Source organism: Sander vitreus, chromosome 2 (assembly GCF_031162955.1).
Source record: "Sander vitreus isolate 19-12246 chromosome 2, sanVit1, whole genome shotgun sequence".
Taxonomy (NCBI): domain Eukaryota; kingdom Metazoa; phylum Chordata; class Actinopteri; order Perciformes; family Percidae; genus Sander; species Sander vitreus.
In genome coordinates, this window is record NC_135856.1 from 4,357,536 (window position 1) to 4,372,509 (window position 14,974).

At 43.1% G+C, this 14,974-nt stretch overlaps 1 protein-coding gene across 1 annotated transcript; it reads left to right on the top strand.

The window, feature by feature from the left end:
* Nucleotides 1-4,423: 4,423 nt before the first annotated feature.
* On the top strand, nt 4,424-6,634 carry LOC144529140 (rho-related GTP-binding protein RhoU-like). The gene is made up of 3 exons (XM_078268105.1): nt 4,424-4,694; nt 4,884-4,942; nt 6,146-6,634. The coding sequence occupies exons 1-3, from the start codon at nt 4,424-4,426 to the stop codon at nt 6,632-6,634; spliced, it is 819 nt and encodes a 272-aa protein (XP_078124231.1).
* Nucleotides 6,635-14,974: the final 8,340 nt, after the last annotated feature.

Consider the following 14,974-nt stretch of genomic DNA (forward strand, 5'->3'; position numbering starts at 1 on the left):
TAAACGCTCCAAAGTCATCATCATAAATTCATCAAATACCAGTCCTACCACGAGTCCCGATTGACCTGAACACGCCATCAGACCCTCAATTCGGTTAATGAAAAACTCGACCTAATAAGAGAAGGACATCTCAGAAAGAGCAACAGAAGATGGCTCCCTGTTCCAGGACAAATAAGTGCATTTGTAGGTTTAAAGTTGTATGTCACTGTTCATGTTTAATCAAAGTTGAAATCTTTCTTGAATGATCCGTGCTGCCTCGCCAGACGTAACTGTTGCAGATTCACAAAAAACACACATTCACTGAGACTTTTTGTGCTCTTTTTTTTGTTTATTTCATCCCCCACCACCGCCGCAGCTCTGTAGGAGGATTTTCCCATCCATAGCTAAGGGAGGCGTGCTCCATTGTGCAGCTTCTAATGATGATTGTAATGATGGCTTGTCCATCTTTGATAAGAAACAGCACGCCCCTCATTAAAGGGCCCAGGGCCCCGGTTCTCATGGCTGCCGGTGCTTTCCCCGGAGTCGGACAGCAGGCGAGGGGAGGCGAGACGACACCCGTGGCACACGCCTGTTGACCGAGCCACAAAGCAAAAGTGTGTGACACTCGCCCCACCCCCGCCGGTCCCATTGTCCTCCCCATGGGTCCCACAGACAAGACCAATCCTGTTACCCTCCCACCCCTCGCCCCCCCTCATCCAACCCTCCTCGCAACCACAAAACACACTCGCACTGCTGCCCAACACACACACACACACACACACACACACACACACACACACATGTCAATGACGTGGACCCGTCATTGACATAATGCATTCCCTAGCCCCTTACCCTAACCTTAACCAACACAACTAAATGCCTAACCTTAACCCTTACCCTCACCCTAACCATAACCTCATTCTAACCCTAATCCTAAAACCAAGTCTTAACCCTCAAACAGCCCTTTAAGTTGTGGGGTCCAGCATTTTGGCTCCACAAAGCTGTCCGGACCCCACAAGTATAATGTATTCCTGGTTTTTGGACCCCACGAATATAGTGCTGGATGGTGGTAGTGGTGGTGATGGTCGTGGGACGGAGGAGAGAAGAGGAGGAGGATGGAGGCACGGAGGGGGGGTGGGGGGGTAGGTTGCCGCGGCTGCCGGGGTCAGGCCTGTGTGTCCTGGGAAAGTTGGGTTCTCCATTTAAATCTGCACATGTTGCGGCCTTCTGGTGGCTGCGTGAATGCGCACGGTGACAGATGGCCCCGGCCCATAACTATAGAGTCCGAGCACCCTGGTCCCCCGAGGGAGAGAGCGAGAGAGAGAGAGAGAGAGAGAGAGAGAGAGAGAGAGAGAGAGAGTGCAGGGGAGGAAGAGGAGAATGTAGCGCACAGCTGATCCCATCAAAAAGAGAGATGAGAGGAGAAAAGGCAGAGGAGGAGGGTTGATGCTGTGTGTTTGTATCTGTGTGTGTGTGTGTGTGTGTGTGCTCGTGTGCGTGTGTGTGTGTGTGCATGCATGCGTGCATGCGTGTGTGATATAAAGGGGGGAGGGGTGGGTCCTTAATCCCAACTCTAAATTGAGTTAATGTATTTGCCTGGTCTGAAAACTCCAATAGGAGGCCCGGGGTCCCTCAAAGATTCTGATTAGGTGTCTAGTTTATCAGATGTTGGAAGAGGAGGAGGGAAACAGTTTGTACATGAGGAGAATAGCTTTGTATGTTACGTGTGTGTGTGTGTGTGTGTGTGTGTGTGTGTGTGTTGACAGGGTTTATGGGTTTTGTGCCAGCTTCTGGAGTAGGGGCAGCCTGATGTCTCCATTCACAGACTTTGTAGATCTCTGTTGTTTTTCACTCTGACTCTTTCGTTAATCCCGTTAAGCAGCAATGTCAGCGTCTGGTTAAAGATTATTTTTAGAAGATTTAACACTGTCGAAGAGCGGAAAGACAGTTTGCTCTCGTATGTCTTTTTATTTCTTTATGAGGAACAGCTTCAGTTTGAGATGTTGAGAGTGAGGACATTTTTTGTTGGGAAGTGAGGGCATTTTTCTTTTTAGCAGTGTAAAGACTTGGTTTAAGGTTAGAATAAGTTTTAATCAAATCAAAACCTTTTTTCCTTGTATTTCAGAAAAATGTAATTTTTTTTCTTATTCTGTTATTACCTTGTAGCCACATGGTCTATAGTAGCACTTTAAAAGAAATAAAGTTAGTCCAGATAGTCCAGAGTGAAAACATATAAACATATACGACGAGGCAAATATAACCCAAACTAAATGTGCTGGTACATCGGATAACAGCAGGGTAAGGTAGACATTTGGATAGACTTGACAATTTAATGACACGCTGGCATCTACACATGGTGGAGCTGGTGTGTGTGTGTGTGTGTGTGTGTGTGTGTGTGTGTGTGTGAAAAGGTGTCTGGTTCTTTGCTTGTGCGTATGGTTTCACTCCCACTCACTGGTGTTTTTTAGGTGCTGTTTAATGCATGGCAACACATTCTGCCTCCCCCACACACACAACACACACACACACACACACACACACACACACACACACACACACACACACTGATTCTCTCCCTGCAGATGCCTCACACCTTCAAACAGAAGGAGAGGCTCAATCGTCCAAGGTTATATCTAGTTCTTATATGCAACCTGTAAGTCAGGAAAATGTATTTATAGCACATTTATTTATGAACTGAGGGTACAAATGGCTACACACACACACACACACACACACACACACACACACACACACACACACACACACACACAGCTCTCTCGGTTTCATGATTCTTTTTACTCCTCTTGTCTACATTGAGAGAATAAAACCAGATTACTTAAATATATCAGGCCTGTAATCTTCTTCAGTGATTAAGGTTCCTATACATGACAACTGCAAGTTCTGTAAAACCGATATATTTCTATATTAAATTCTTCATACTATATTGGCATTTTATGTCATATAATTATCCAAAAAATGTAAAAGGCCAATGAATCGCACAGGATGGCTGTGGTGGATGCCTGAAAGAGCTGCTAACTGTCAAATAATCAAGGAGTCCTGTCTGTTTCAGAGATTTTAAGTGTCCAGAGATGCTCAAGAAAGCAGTTCCAGAGGTGTGTACACCTCAACAAGAGGAAAGTTCTTTACAGTGTCAAAGGGGTCACATTTGTAGTGAAGCTGTTTCCGCCCTCAAAAACCCCACATCATTAAATTCCCTCACATGTCAGAGACCACTAAATAGCTGGATTAGGAAACTATGAAGCTGTGTATTTTGTTTGCATTACTCATTCATTTCTTGTTTGATGACGGTCCATAAAAACAACACACTTAACCCAGAAATCCTTTTTTTCCCCCCCCTTCCTTGTTGGCTTGAGATTTGTGTTTACTGCAGCCTCTTCTCTCTTTTGATGTTTCAATCTTTTCTTAGCTCCAGTCTCTCTCTCTCTCTCTCTCTCTCTCTCTCTCTCTCTCTCTCTCTCATGATTGATGATTCATGTTGCATCCACTCCTCCATCTTCAGTCCCCACAGCTGTCGTGATTCCACCGCTAGGGGGCGTCAGTCCGCCACATCACCGCCACATATCTTCCAATATTCAGCCTGGTGGAAGTGAAACATGGGGCTGTTTGATTGAATGAATGAATGGATGTTTTAGGACCGAAGCAGTGAGTCAAAATGATAAAGTAAAACAAAACCCACAATATTGTGTTATTGAAATGTAGGCTATTCACTCGTTTATTTTAACATTATTCAGATGTAGCCTACTTGGCAGAAGGAGCAGATTTTGTCTCAAGGAGCTCAATCTGGGCAGATTTTTATAGTTAAATATAATCTATTTAAAAAAAAAACAAAAAAAAAACACGGTTGGTAGACAGCTGCACTGCATGTAATCCCTCTCCATGGGTTTTTGTGATTTAAAAGGGACTAAAGTTAACGTATTTATTGATTGTTGGCCCCTGTTGCAGAAACATACTCAACAAAATGTACAAATCAGCAATCAATATGAAAGTTTAGAGTTCTATTTCTACATCTTTTAATTGGCTTAAGAGGGAGACGCGCTGTATATTCCACTCTAAGGGATAAAGGTTTCCAGTAAGCTTAGTTCATTTCACTTGGAAATCTCTGGAGCCTCATATGGTGCTCTGCTCGGTAAGCCTCTTAGGAATCACAGTGCCACAGCAGATGTAGGGAGAATGCCAATCAGGAGCTCCTGCTGAGCGGAGAAACCCGACGGCTGTGCCACTGCGCGCTTCAAATCTCTGCCACGGTTCTCACGAAACACAGCCAGATATCGTCAGAGGCGCTTTATGCTTATGCTTTGCAGTTTACACACTTAAAACAGCAGCAGAAACGCGTGAGCTGTCATAGAGATGGAGCGCGCAGGGAGTCTCCAACGATTCTGAACCGACAGAAAACAAATCATTGTTTTTATCTGAAGGCAGAGCCATGCTTCCTCAGGATGTCGGGAAGCAAAAGCCATGTCGTGTGTCGGAACCGATGTGCGGGGTGGACAGTCCCCCGGTCCCAATTCGGCGCTTAAAGAACCGGGACTTCCCTCTGAACGCGAAGCGCCGGCGGTCCGGCTCCGCACCTGAGCGCAAGGTGAACTGCGTCCTGGTTGGAGACGGAGCGGTGGGCAAGACCAGCCTCATTGTCAGCTACACCACCAACGGATACCCGACACAATATGTTCCAACAGCGTTTGACAACTTTACCGGTAACGTCTGACATCAACGTAGCTGATTTTGAGCGTTACGCACACGTTTTACGCACACCTGGAAGTTAACGTTTGAAGCTTTTGTCTAATTAGTTTTTCTTTAAGTTGGCTACACGCCATGTTGTCCGTTTTAAAGCCTAAAGATGGTGTCCATGGCCGCTTCTTTAATTGCTTTCTTTATCTTCTCAGTGATGGTTGTGGTCGACGGAAAACCAGTGAGACTGCAGCTCTGTGACATGGCTGGACAGGTGAGCTGCACGTTCTCTCTTTCAGAGTTGAAATATTATCCTAAATAAACAAACTAGCACTTAACATACCTGAACATGTGGCAGCTGTACAACTTTAGGTTCCCTGAGTGGAACTCTAACCACTCAGCTACACTTCTGTTTGCATTTCTCTCTCCTCCTGTTTTGTCACTTTAGAAATGGGGACTGGCTGATGGACCAATCAATGTAAGTCATCAGTTATCAATAACTATTTGCTGTTACCCCCCCCCCTGCAGCCTACTTTTTGTCCGGGACTGAAATCCTTTAAGACCCCCTTTAGTCTAATTTGCCTCCCAGTGACAAGTAGTCCTGTAACTCTACATCTTACATCGCCCCCTGCAGGAAAATTCCAAGTTTGTTATTAAGAAGTTTTGCCCCCTCTATCACCCTGTACTCCATTGCCCTCTTTTGGTTGAAGTAGTGGGGGCTCAGTAAGATGTCAAAGTATGAAGCTGATGATATTCTATATGTACTTATTGTCAACTAATTCCACGAAAGACCAAAACAACCAACAATGAACGTCTCTACTGACAAGTATTGTGTCACGTGTATCACCGCCTGATATATCTTCTTCCTTTGTGCCATAGAGCTCCATTAAAAACACAGCAGTGAGCCACACTGTTGTACTGGCTGACATATTCCTTCATTATGGACACACACGCACACGCACGCACACACACACACACACACACACACACACACACACACACACACACACACACACACACACACACACACACACACAGTACTTTATTTGAACTCAAACCCACACACACCTTGCTGCCACAAATACATACTAGAAAACCAAATGTGTATTGATCGGCCGCTGAAAATAGTCCCTAACAAATGCACTATTTCAAGATTCAAGAGGTTTATATGTTTTCATATGAAAAGTAAAGACATCTTACACAATGCAATGAAAAGCTTGCTTTGCCAGTCTTCCTTACACAATGAATAAAAAAAGGAGAATAATACAATACAGCTGAAACAACCAACCAGCTGTGAAATTACTGAGATGTTTTTAAAACTGAAACTAAACAGTCTAGATCAGGAAGCACTGAGAGACACATTGTTGTTTTTGCTCTTTTCATGGGTTTTTGTTGACAATCAGACATAGAATAAGCCTCGTCCTGTAAGTTTATATTCTTACCTGGCCTCTCTGCTTCCGGCATTTGCCTCGTGAAGGACGAGCTGGAGCGCCTCCGACCTCTGTGCTACAAGAACGCCGATGTCTTCCTTCTCTGCTACAGCGTGGTGCGTCCCTGCTCTTTCCGCAACCTGATGGAGAAGTGGGTTCCTGAGATCCGTCAGCACTGTCCCGCCGCGCCCCTGGTCCTCGTCGGCACCCAGCTGGACCTGAGGGAGGACGTCCAGGTGCTGATTCAGCTGGCGCATAACCAGGAGCGGCCGGTGGGCACGGAGGAGGGCCAGCAGCTCGCCCAGGAGCTCGGGGTGGTGAGCTTTGCAGAGTGCTCTGCGCTGACCCAGAAGAACCTGAAGGACACCTTTGATTCAGCCATCTTGGCCTGCATCCAACAGACAGACAGCTGTGGCGTCCAGCAGCAGAGCCAGCCTCTGAGGAAGAAGACGCCCGATAAGTTCAAGAGCCTCTCGGAGACCTGGTGGAGGAAGATCAACTGTCTGATGGGAGAGCAGAGCTGTGAATTGAAGTGAACAGCTGCATAATTACAAACCTGGGTCAGATCATTTTTGCAAAGATTTGGTTTGTTTCAGCCTGCTGGCAGAAGGTGCCAGATGGGTGGGGAGAGACAACACAACAAGCTCCAGAAAGAGCTCAGAAATGCAGGTTTGTGACTCACAACGTGGCTGTTCATGTCCCCAGACTGACAGGAAAAGTGTGGGTGGAGAACTTTGATTTTACACATCATTTTCAGTTTACTTGTATCGAGGAGAATACACAGTCTGTGAAGACAAAATGTATTCTGTGGCTCTGCAGAAGCTTTTGAAAGACTGACAGCTGCTCACTTGCGTAAGACATTAAAGGCACACTATGCAAGATTTGTACCTTAATATAACAGCTTCAAAGTCATTTCGATGGTAAACGAACTCGTAGTAGGGCGAATCATCCCGATAGCAAAGCAGGGGGGGGGACGCTGCTGGCAAAACCAGCAATGCAGGTTTGAGAGGTGGCGCCCCGCCAAATCTCGCGAGAATCACGACTTGCCTTTAAATGTATAGCTGAAAGACTTGGTTACAAACTGAGAGTGTGAGCATTTAGCAGGCAGAGAGGTTCTAATGAAAGATTCTACTGAGTTGCATTTTGGGAAGTGTAGTATCCACAATGTTTTAAGCCTAACTCATACTAAAAAGTCAGGATATCTCGACCTCAGGTGCTTTAAAATTTTCTTTTCTTTTTGTCTCTCACAAGTCCCCCAACACAACATAAGTACAGTATGTCATTTCTGGAGTAAACCCTTAAAGGTCCAGTGTGTAATGTTTTTAGTTGTTCGTTATTAAAATCTTTTTCATGACTATTTACCACCACCATCAATTCCAAGTATTCCTATTGTCTTGAAATTTCACATTTGCATTTGCATGAACTGGGGGAGACGCTCCATGTTCATGCTCCATCTTGAAATACGTTAGCCGGTAAGTGACATACAGGACATACTGCTCCGCCTTTCACGTTTTCTCCGTCACATGATAAACTCACAGCTGCTGCTAACGCTGCTAATGGGTATCGTAGCTTCTTGAAGAAGGAAACATGGAGGACCACACGTATTCAAAATCCAAATTTCAGGAACAGGAGTCTCCTTCTTTGCCCAGAAAAAGAAAAAGGATATTGAAAAGAGTGTCATCAGAAAAAAGCGTGAAGGCTACCGTAGCTGTAATACGTACTTTGAACTGCGTGGCGCGAGAGAGTTGATTGCGATATATGATCTCAACGCTAGCTGGGAGAAATTCCCACACACTGGACCTTTAACAATGCTAAATCAACTGCTAAAAAACACTGTTTGATAATGTGGCTGTTCTGGTCTGCAGGTTCAGATGAGTCCAGTCAGAGAAAAAGATAAGCAGTAATATGATCAATAGGGCAAGAGACTGCTTTAAAAGTACAGAATATGAGTTCAATTTCTATGTCACCGGCCAATCCTGCATGCTGTTGATTTATGAAATACTTTACACAAGACATGAACTTTGCACTGCTGATCACCTCAAACAGCTGCTAGAATAATGTTTCAACCTCTTACATTTTGTACCCTAAATCTTTTTGCTTTCTTTTCTCCATAATTTCCTTTGTTTTGGCTTGTTTAACATCTGTTTAACTGCTGGAATTTGAAGCAGGGACTATATTATAATAAGGATTTTAGCTCAAAAAACCCACAGGATACCTAATAGGAGTTTCTGTGTTTGCTACCTGATCTGATTCTTTCTGAATTTGTCGTGATGTGGGTGGTAACCCCACCCGTCTGAGGCTCCCAGGAGGTTAAAACAAACCCAACAGATGTTATCAGACCCAGGTTTGTAAAATACGAGGAGTCTGACTGTTTGTTTTTTTTACTCAATGTGTGTTGTTTGTCACTTTACACCCCAACATTACCAGTACTTTGTTTGACTCAGTTTGTAGTTATGTTATTGTTGCTATATTTATTCATTGTACTTTTCATTGCCACCACTGATCATGGAATATGTTCAGAAGCCTTGATTAAAGTTTATAATAACTGTATACAGTATCTTTTCATTTAACAAAAGGAACATGTTCAATATTGGTGAGATATTTGCAGCAACATTTCAGTGGGTGTGATTTAGGCCAGTGGATCCTAAACGTTTTCACACGTTTTCACCCTAAACTGACACAAATTTACCCCCATTTGATCAGACTTGGTCCCAGGGTCCCCCGTCTGATAGAATTTTTGCTTTTAGGTGTTTTTACAGAATATGTATAAAAACCCATAACTAAAATAGTCAAACATGTTGTCATTGTGTTATTTTTGTAAACCCAGATTTAGTTGTAATTAAACCTTTTAGTGGTCACTACTTATTCTTTCACGTTTTGTTAAAAACCATAGTCATTTCTAAATCATATTAGTTGTTTGTAATAATCAACTCAAGTACGCAGTGCACAGATCATATTAAGCAGAGATAAACTCAGGATGTCAAGTTTCTGTATGTGAGGGGCGGGGTCGCTTTTCAGAAATGGGGGATGACATGGGGCCGCGGGTCGGATTCGAAACCCGGCCACTGCCAAGGACTCAGCCTACATAGGGCTCTTACTGGGTGAGCTAGAGGTCGCCCAGCGATGCAAAGACTCATGAAAAAAAACACAGTTTCTGTCCTAGTGAAAGTGTGTTTTGACCATGTTCTGTAACGTGTAATGTAATGTTTTGGGTGTGCATTTATGTTATCTCGGTTTTAGCAGAGTCCGTCTACGAAGAGCCTGTTCACTCCCTATTTAGCTAGCCTCGTGAGACCGTGCTGATCTCGCAAGCTCCAGTTTTCCACTCGCAGATCAGTCTGGCATCTTGAGATAGAGAAAATTTGGAGCCGTTCGCCAAACGACCGACCAATCAGCGTTGGTTTTGAGGCGGGTTTAGGTGTGACGCAACGAGAAGCGACTGTTCAGTCTAAACAACATGGCGGCTTCCACGGATGAGATGAGCGTAGCTATCGCGCAAGTTTTATCCGAATTAGAAAGTATTCCTTCATTGAAAGAAGAGCAAAAAACGGCACTGAAGGCTTTTCTCGGAGGAAAAGATGTTTTTGCTCTTCTCCCGACTTGTTTCGGCAAGAGTTTGATATATCAACTGGCTCCGCTAGTCGTGAAGAAGGTGGTGATAGACAGATGGTTTATCCAATCAGCTAACCAGTATTTTCTCCCCTTCCCACAAGTTCTCCAACGGAAAGTTCCCAGATGGATATGCCAAGCAATCCATCTGGCGGAGTCAGGTTACTATTTAGAGTTCCACTGGGGGTGATCGCTGGCGAGTGCTAAATGAATGGGAGTCTATGGAGCTAGATGGCTAAATTTGTCTCTTTCGCCTGATTGTCATTGAGAAATCTCAGATTTGATTGTAGTTTTTGCAAGTTCAACATGGATTATAGGTCGAAAGTTGAATGAACGAGTACTTGTGTCCTTTCCATTTCTTACAGGTTGAGTCCTTGTTGCCCATAACACGCTAGCATTCTGCTAATGAATGCTGATTGGTCAGTGAAGGACTGATTACGACCAGATATCCCGCTTGATGGCATCCATGGTGGAACCAGAATGTCAGAACCCGTCTACGGGCATTCTCTGAGAATGTTAAGGTGGACTCTTTCTAGCACGTGTATTGACAGGGAGAGTCTAACCTGTCAGCTGTGTTGTATTAACAGAGAGACTCTAACCTGTCAGCTGTGTTGTATTAACAGGGAGAGTCTAACCTGTCAGCTGTGTTGTATTAACAGAGAGAGTCTAACCTGTCAGCTGTGTTGTATTAACAGGGAGAGTCTAACCTGTCAGCTATGTTGTATTAACAGAGAGTGTCTAACCTGTCAGCTGTGTTGTATTAACAGAGAGAGTCTAACCTGTCAGCTGTGTTGTATTAACAGGGAGAGACTAACCTGTCAGTTGTGTTGTATTAACAGGGAGAGACTAACCTGTCAGCTGTGTTGTATTAACAGAGAGTGTCTAACCTGTCAGCTGTGTTGTATTAACAGGGAGAGTCTAACCTGTCAGCTGTGTTGTATTAACAGGGAGAGGCTAACCTGTCAGCTGTGTTGTATTAACAGGGAGAGCCTAACCTGTCAGCTGTGTTGTATTAACAGGGAGAACCTGTCAGTTGTGTTGTATTAACAGAGAGTGTCTAACCTGTCAGCTGTGTTGTATTAACAGAGAGAGCCTAACCTGTCAGCTGTGTTGTATTAACAGGGAGAGTCTAACCTGTCAGCTGTGTTGTATTAACAGAGAGAGTCTAACCTGTCAGCTGTGTTGTATTAACAGGGAGAGTCTAACCTGTCAGCTGTGTTGTATTAACAGAGAGAGTCTAACCTGTCAGCTGTGTTGTATTAACAGGGAGAGTCTAACCTGTCAGCTGTGTTGTATTAACAGGGAGAGGCTAACCTGTCAGCTGTGTTGTATTAACAGGGAGAGTCTAACCTGTCAGCTGTGTTGTATTAACAGGGAGAGGCTAACCTGTCAGCTGTGTTGTATTAACAGAGAGAGCCTAACCTGTCAGCTGTGTTGTATTAACAGGGAGAGTCTAACCTGTCAGCCGTGTTGTCGATGCCTCGAGAGAACAAAGGAAGCGACTCAGAGCTTGCCGTAAAGCAGCATCTCTGGCCGTATATGTGTATGACGTCACTGACATTTTAAAATGCTTTTTAGAACAAAAAAGCCTCTTTAAAAAAATCTAACACCCAGCAGTGTGTATTTTCTTAGCCTCCCGTTTCAAATGCAACATTCAAATTACTAGACAAAAAATGATATCCTGAGAAAAGTGGATTTTGAGGAGTATAGCTCCATAGACCTCCATTCATTCTGCACCCGTCTGTGAGCGCCCCCTATATGGAACCAGAGTGGAACTGCAACCAGTTCAGAAGCCGGGAGTATCCCGAAAGTGTAAGTTCTCCCCTTATTAGACATTCTCTGGTTTTAGTTTTGTATTATTGATTCAGTCTTCATGTTTATCTACATTTATTGTTGCACCATAACCGAGACCCGGGTGGGCACTGATGGCTTCTGGGCCGTGAGGAAATAATTTAAAAACCTGTATGCTTTCCTGTGTGAAATATACCACGCAGATTACATTGGGAATTGCTAGCCATGCATTGCGATCCTTTCTGCATTGTTGGAACAAATGTTTAAATTACATTGTTCTTAAAATCATACACCCTCAAAGGAAAACAACATATCTATAACAAGTTCTTTCTATTGTTTTGATAAGTAAAGCCTAGTATTTCATATTTATTACTTTTGTTATTTCATCATAAAAGTAACTTATGTTTACAAATGATTTTTAGTAATGACTACTAATGTGAACTAGATTTGTCTACTGCATCAACTTACCACTCTGTGTTAATACAACTTGACCTGTTAAGTTTCACCTTGTGTAAAAACTTTAACTGTTTAAGGCAACGGGTTTCCATGCAAATTTCTAGTAAAGTCAACTAATTCACAGTGTGGGGGTCCGTGGATTCCACTTTGGTAACCACTGATTTAGGGAACTACTGTCTATTTCTAAGAAATATTAAATGCAAACACTTCAAACAGTGCTTCAGTCCCACATCCTCTGCTCTTTATCCTTCACCAGGCAAAAACAGTACATGTTGGAGAGTTAATAGGGATCAAGCGTCGTTGATTGTCTCATCAGCTGAGGATCAGAGCCTCAATCAACTACTGACCCAGTCCGACCAGACTTAGACGGACTTGCCTGCGTGCATGAAAATGCATCCTTACCTCCAGATACAGTTTTGGAGTCAGGCAGTCAGAGACAGAGTCTGTCTCCTGGGTGATTTTCCTGTAATCTCGGGCTAAGCAGAGCATCACCGCTGTGCTCGGCTTTCCTCTGTGATTCAGAGTCGCTGCTCTGCTCTAATGGGAGCAGACAGGACCACCTGCTGGATTAAAGCAGCATATGGAGCCTGATTCTCTCCCTGTGGACGCCTCACACCTTCAAAAGGGAAGGAGAGGCACATTCGTCAACCTTCATTTTATCTAGTTCTTATGTGCAACCTGCAAGCCAGGACATTTTATTTATAACACTTTTCTTTATGAACTGAGGGTACAAATGGCTTCACACACACACACACACACACACACACACACACACACACACACACACACACACACACACACACACACACACACACATCATCAGGGGACACTGCATTGACTTATAATCATTCCCTGGAGACATTACCCTAACCTTAACCATAACTACTACATGTCTAACCCAAACCGTATGCTAACTTTTACCTAAAACTAAACCCTAAAATGTAATGCCTTGTGTTGCTAGGACTGAAATTTGTTACCCTAAAAAAGGGGGCGAGGCCCCAAATAATCAAAACTGGCCAGTGCAACCCACCCCAAAAACCTATTATAGTTCTTTACATAAATAAAGACGTTTGCACCCTAACTTGATACAGAAAACGAGAAGAAACCACCATGATAGTCAGATCCAATTTAATTCATAAAATGTATTAAGCATGTCGAGTATTTTGATTTAACACTGGAGAAAAGTCATCATGTTAACTTCCTTGGTTTCATGGTAGTTGTAAGCAGCACCGTGTCCAGACGCATTACAGGTTAAGTTTAACAGGTGACCACACTTAACGTGGCCTAAATTCCCCTCACAGAGCAGCAGGTGTGGTTCCCTCTCTGAGCATTTGGCTCCTGCTGCTGGTCACTTCAGGAGCATTGATGTTTTTATACAGCGGATCTTTCTGAATGAAAAAACTGTAACCTGCAAACATATCATTTTTTTTACATGCATTAGTCATCTTTTATTTCTGCCCTTTGCTATAATAAATCCCATTAAAGAAGACTAGAGTTAATCAGATGGTGCTCTGAAGCCGTTTATAAAGCTGACTCAGCACAGGCAGGGTTGGGGGGGGGGGGCAGAGCAAGTGGCAGCAGATCAAGCATCATCGCATCCATACATATATTAAATAGATCCTACAATACAATACAGTAATCGAAAAACATACTAAGATTGGCATCTGAGCCAGTTTTTCAGTGCCTGCTGAAAACCTCCTAAACTTCTGACATCTTTAGATTTCCTGGCAAGCTGTTGGACAGGCATGTTGCTACATATAAAAAGGTCTCCTTACCTAAATTACTCTTAACTCTAGGAGGTACAAAATCAGTAGAGCTGCCCCTGGTGGAGTAGCTGTGAACATCTCTCACTCTGGAATCTCGTAATCACGGAAGGCTTGTATCATGTGGACGCGCCGACAGTGTTGTTGTCATTACTTAGAATTCTTCATGGGGGCGACAGAAACTACGCACTATAGATTTAATACCAAAGTTATTAGATGGAGCATCACTTTTGTTGGGTCTTTTATTAGTGAGACAAAAAAAACAAACATGTTGGTCCAAATGTGACAGAAGAAAGACACCTGCTGTCAGGCTCAGCTTCATGTTGCCAGATTTGGCCCACTGATCATCTGTCTGAGGTGGCAGTTCCCGTTCAGACTGACTGAAACTGTTAACAAGCGTGCTAACATGTTATAACGAGAAAAATCCATGCATACATACAGAACTCAATTTTCATGTTGTCAGTGGTGGAAGAAGTATTCAGTTCCTAACCCTCGTATTGTCTTCCCGTCAGCCATGCACTAGTCTTGTTGTCCTCCGGTTCGGTTTGCCTGTTTATAAAGCATAAAGTAGCCTCTTAATGATTACCCAATTGCATGTTATAACTTTTTCGCCAACTTAATAAGTTGTTGCCACTAGTTTTATACTTCTTTATGGAATTGATGGTGAATAAACATCATTTAAATGAAATTATCGGTAATTTTTGAGTAAAATAAGCAGCAATTAGGAATTATCTTGACTAATAATTAAGGTCAGAGAAACATGTTTATGGATGATCACAGATTTTCACCCGGGTAGACCATAAAAGTAGTGGTCATCAATTAGCGCATGGAACCATCCATCTTTTAGGAAATTTGGTTGAAAAGAAAGCCATGTTTCTGTTGTAGAAACTTTGAAAACGGGTCAAATGTGACCCGAGGACAACATGTACAATTACCACACTGTAAAAACACTCACTTACTATAATAAGTAAAAGTCCTGCATTGAAAATGTTACTTAAGTAAAAGTATGTAAGTATCATCAGGAAAATGTACTTAAGGAATTACAAATAAAAGTACTCAATACAGAAAAATCCTCACATTTTAGAAACTGGAAACGATCCAAACTGTCATGTGTTTAATGGTGTAATCGTTTCAGCTGGACTTATAGGCCGTTATATTGTTAGCTAGTTTTATTTATAATATAACGTCATATTTTATAAACTACATGTGTTTTGTGTGCAGGAATCTTAATGTGTAAAGTAACTAGTAACTGAAGCT

Coding starts and splice junctions, on each gene's coding strand:
- LOC144529140 (XM_078268105.1), top strand. CDS start 4,424: ATGCTTCCTCAGGATGTCGGGAAGCAAAAGCCATGTCGTGTGTCGGAA. Junction 4,695..4,883: donor AGCGTTTGACAACTTTACCG/GTAACGTCTGAC, acceptor TTATCTTCTCAG/TGATGGTTGTGGTCGACGGA. Junction 4,943..6,145: donor TCTGTGACATGGCTGGACAG/GTGAGCTGCACG, acceptor TGCCTCGTGAAG/GACGAGCTGGAGCGCCTCCG.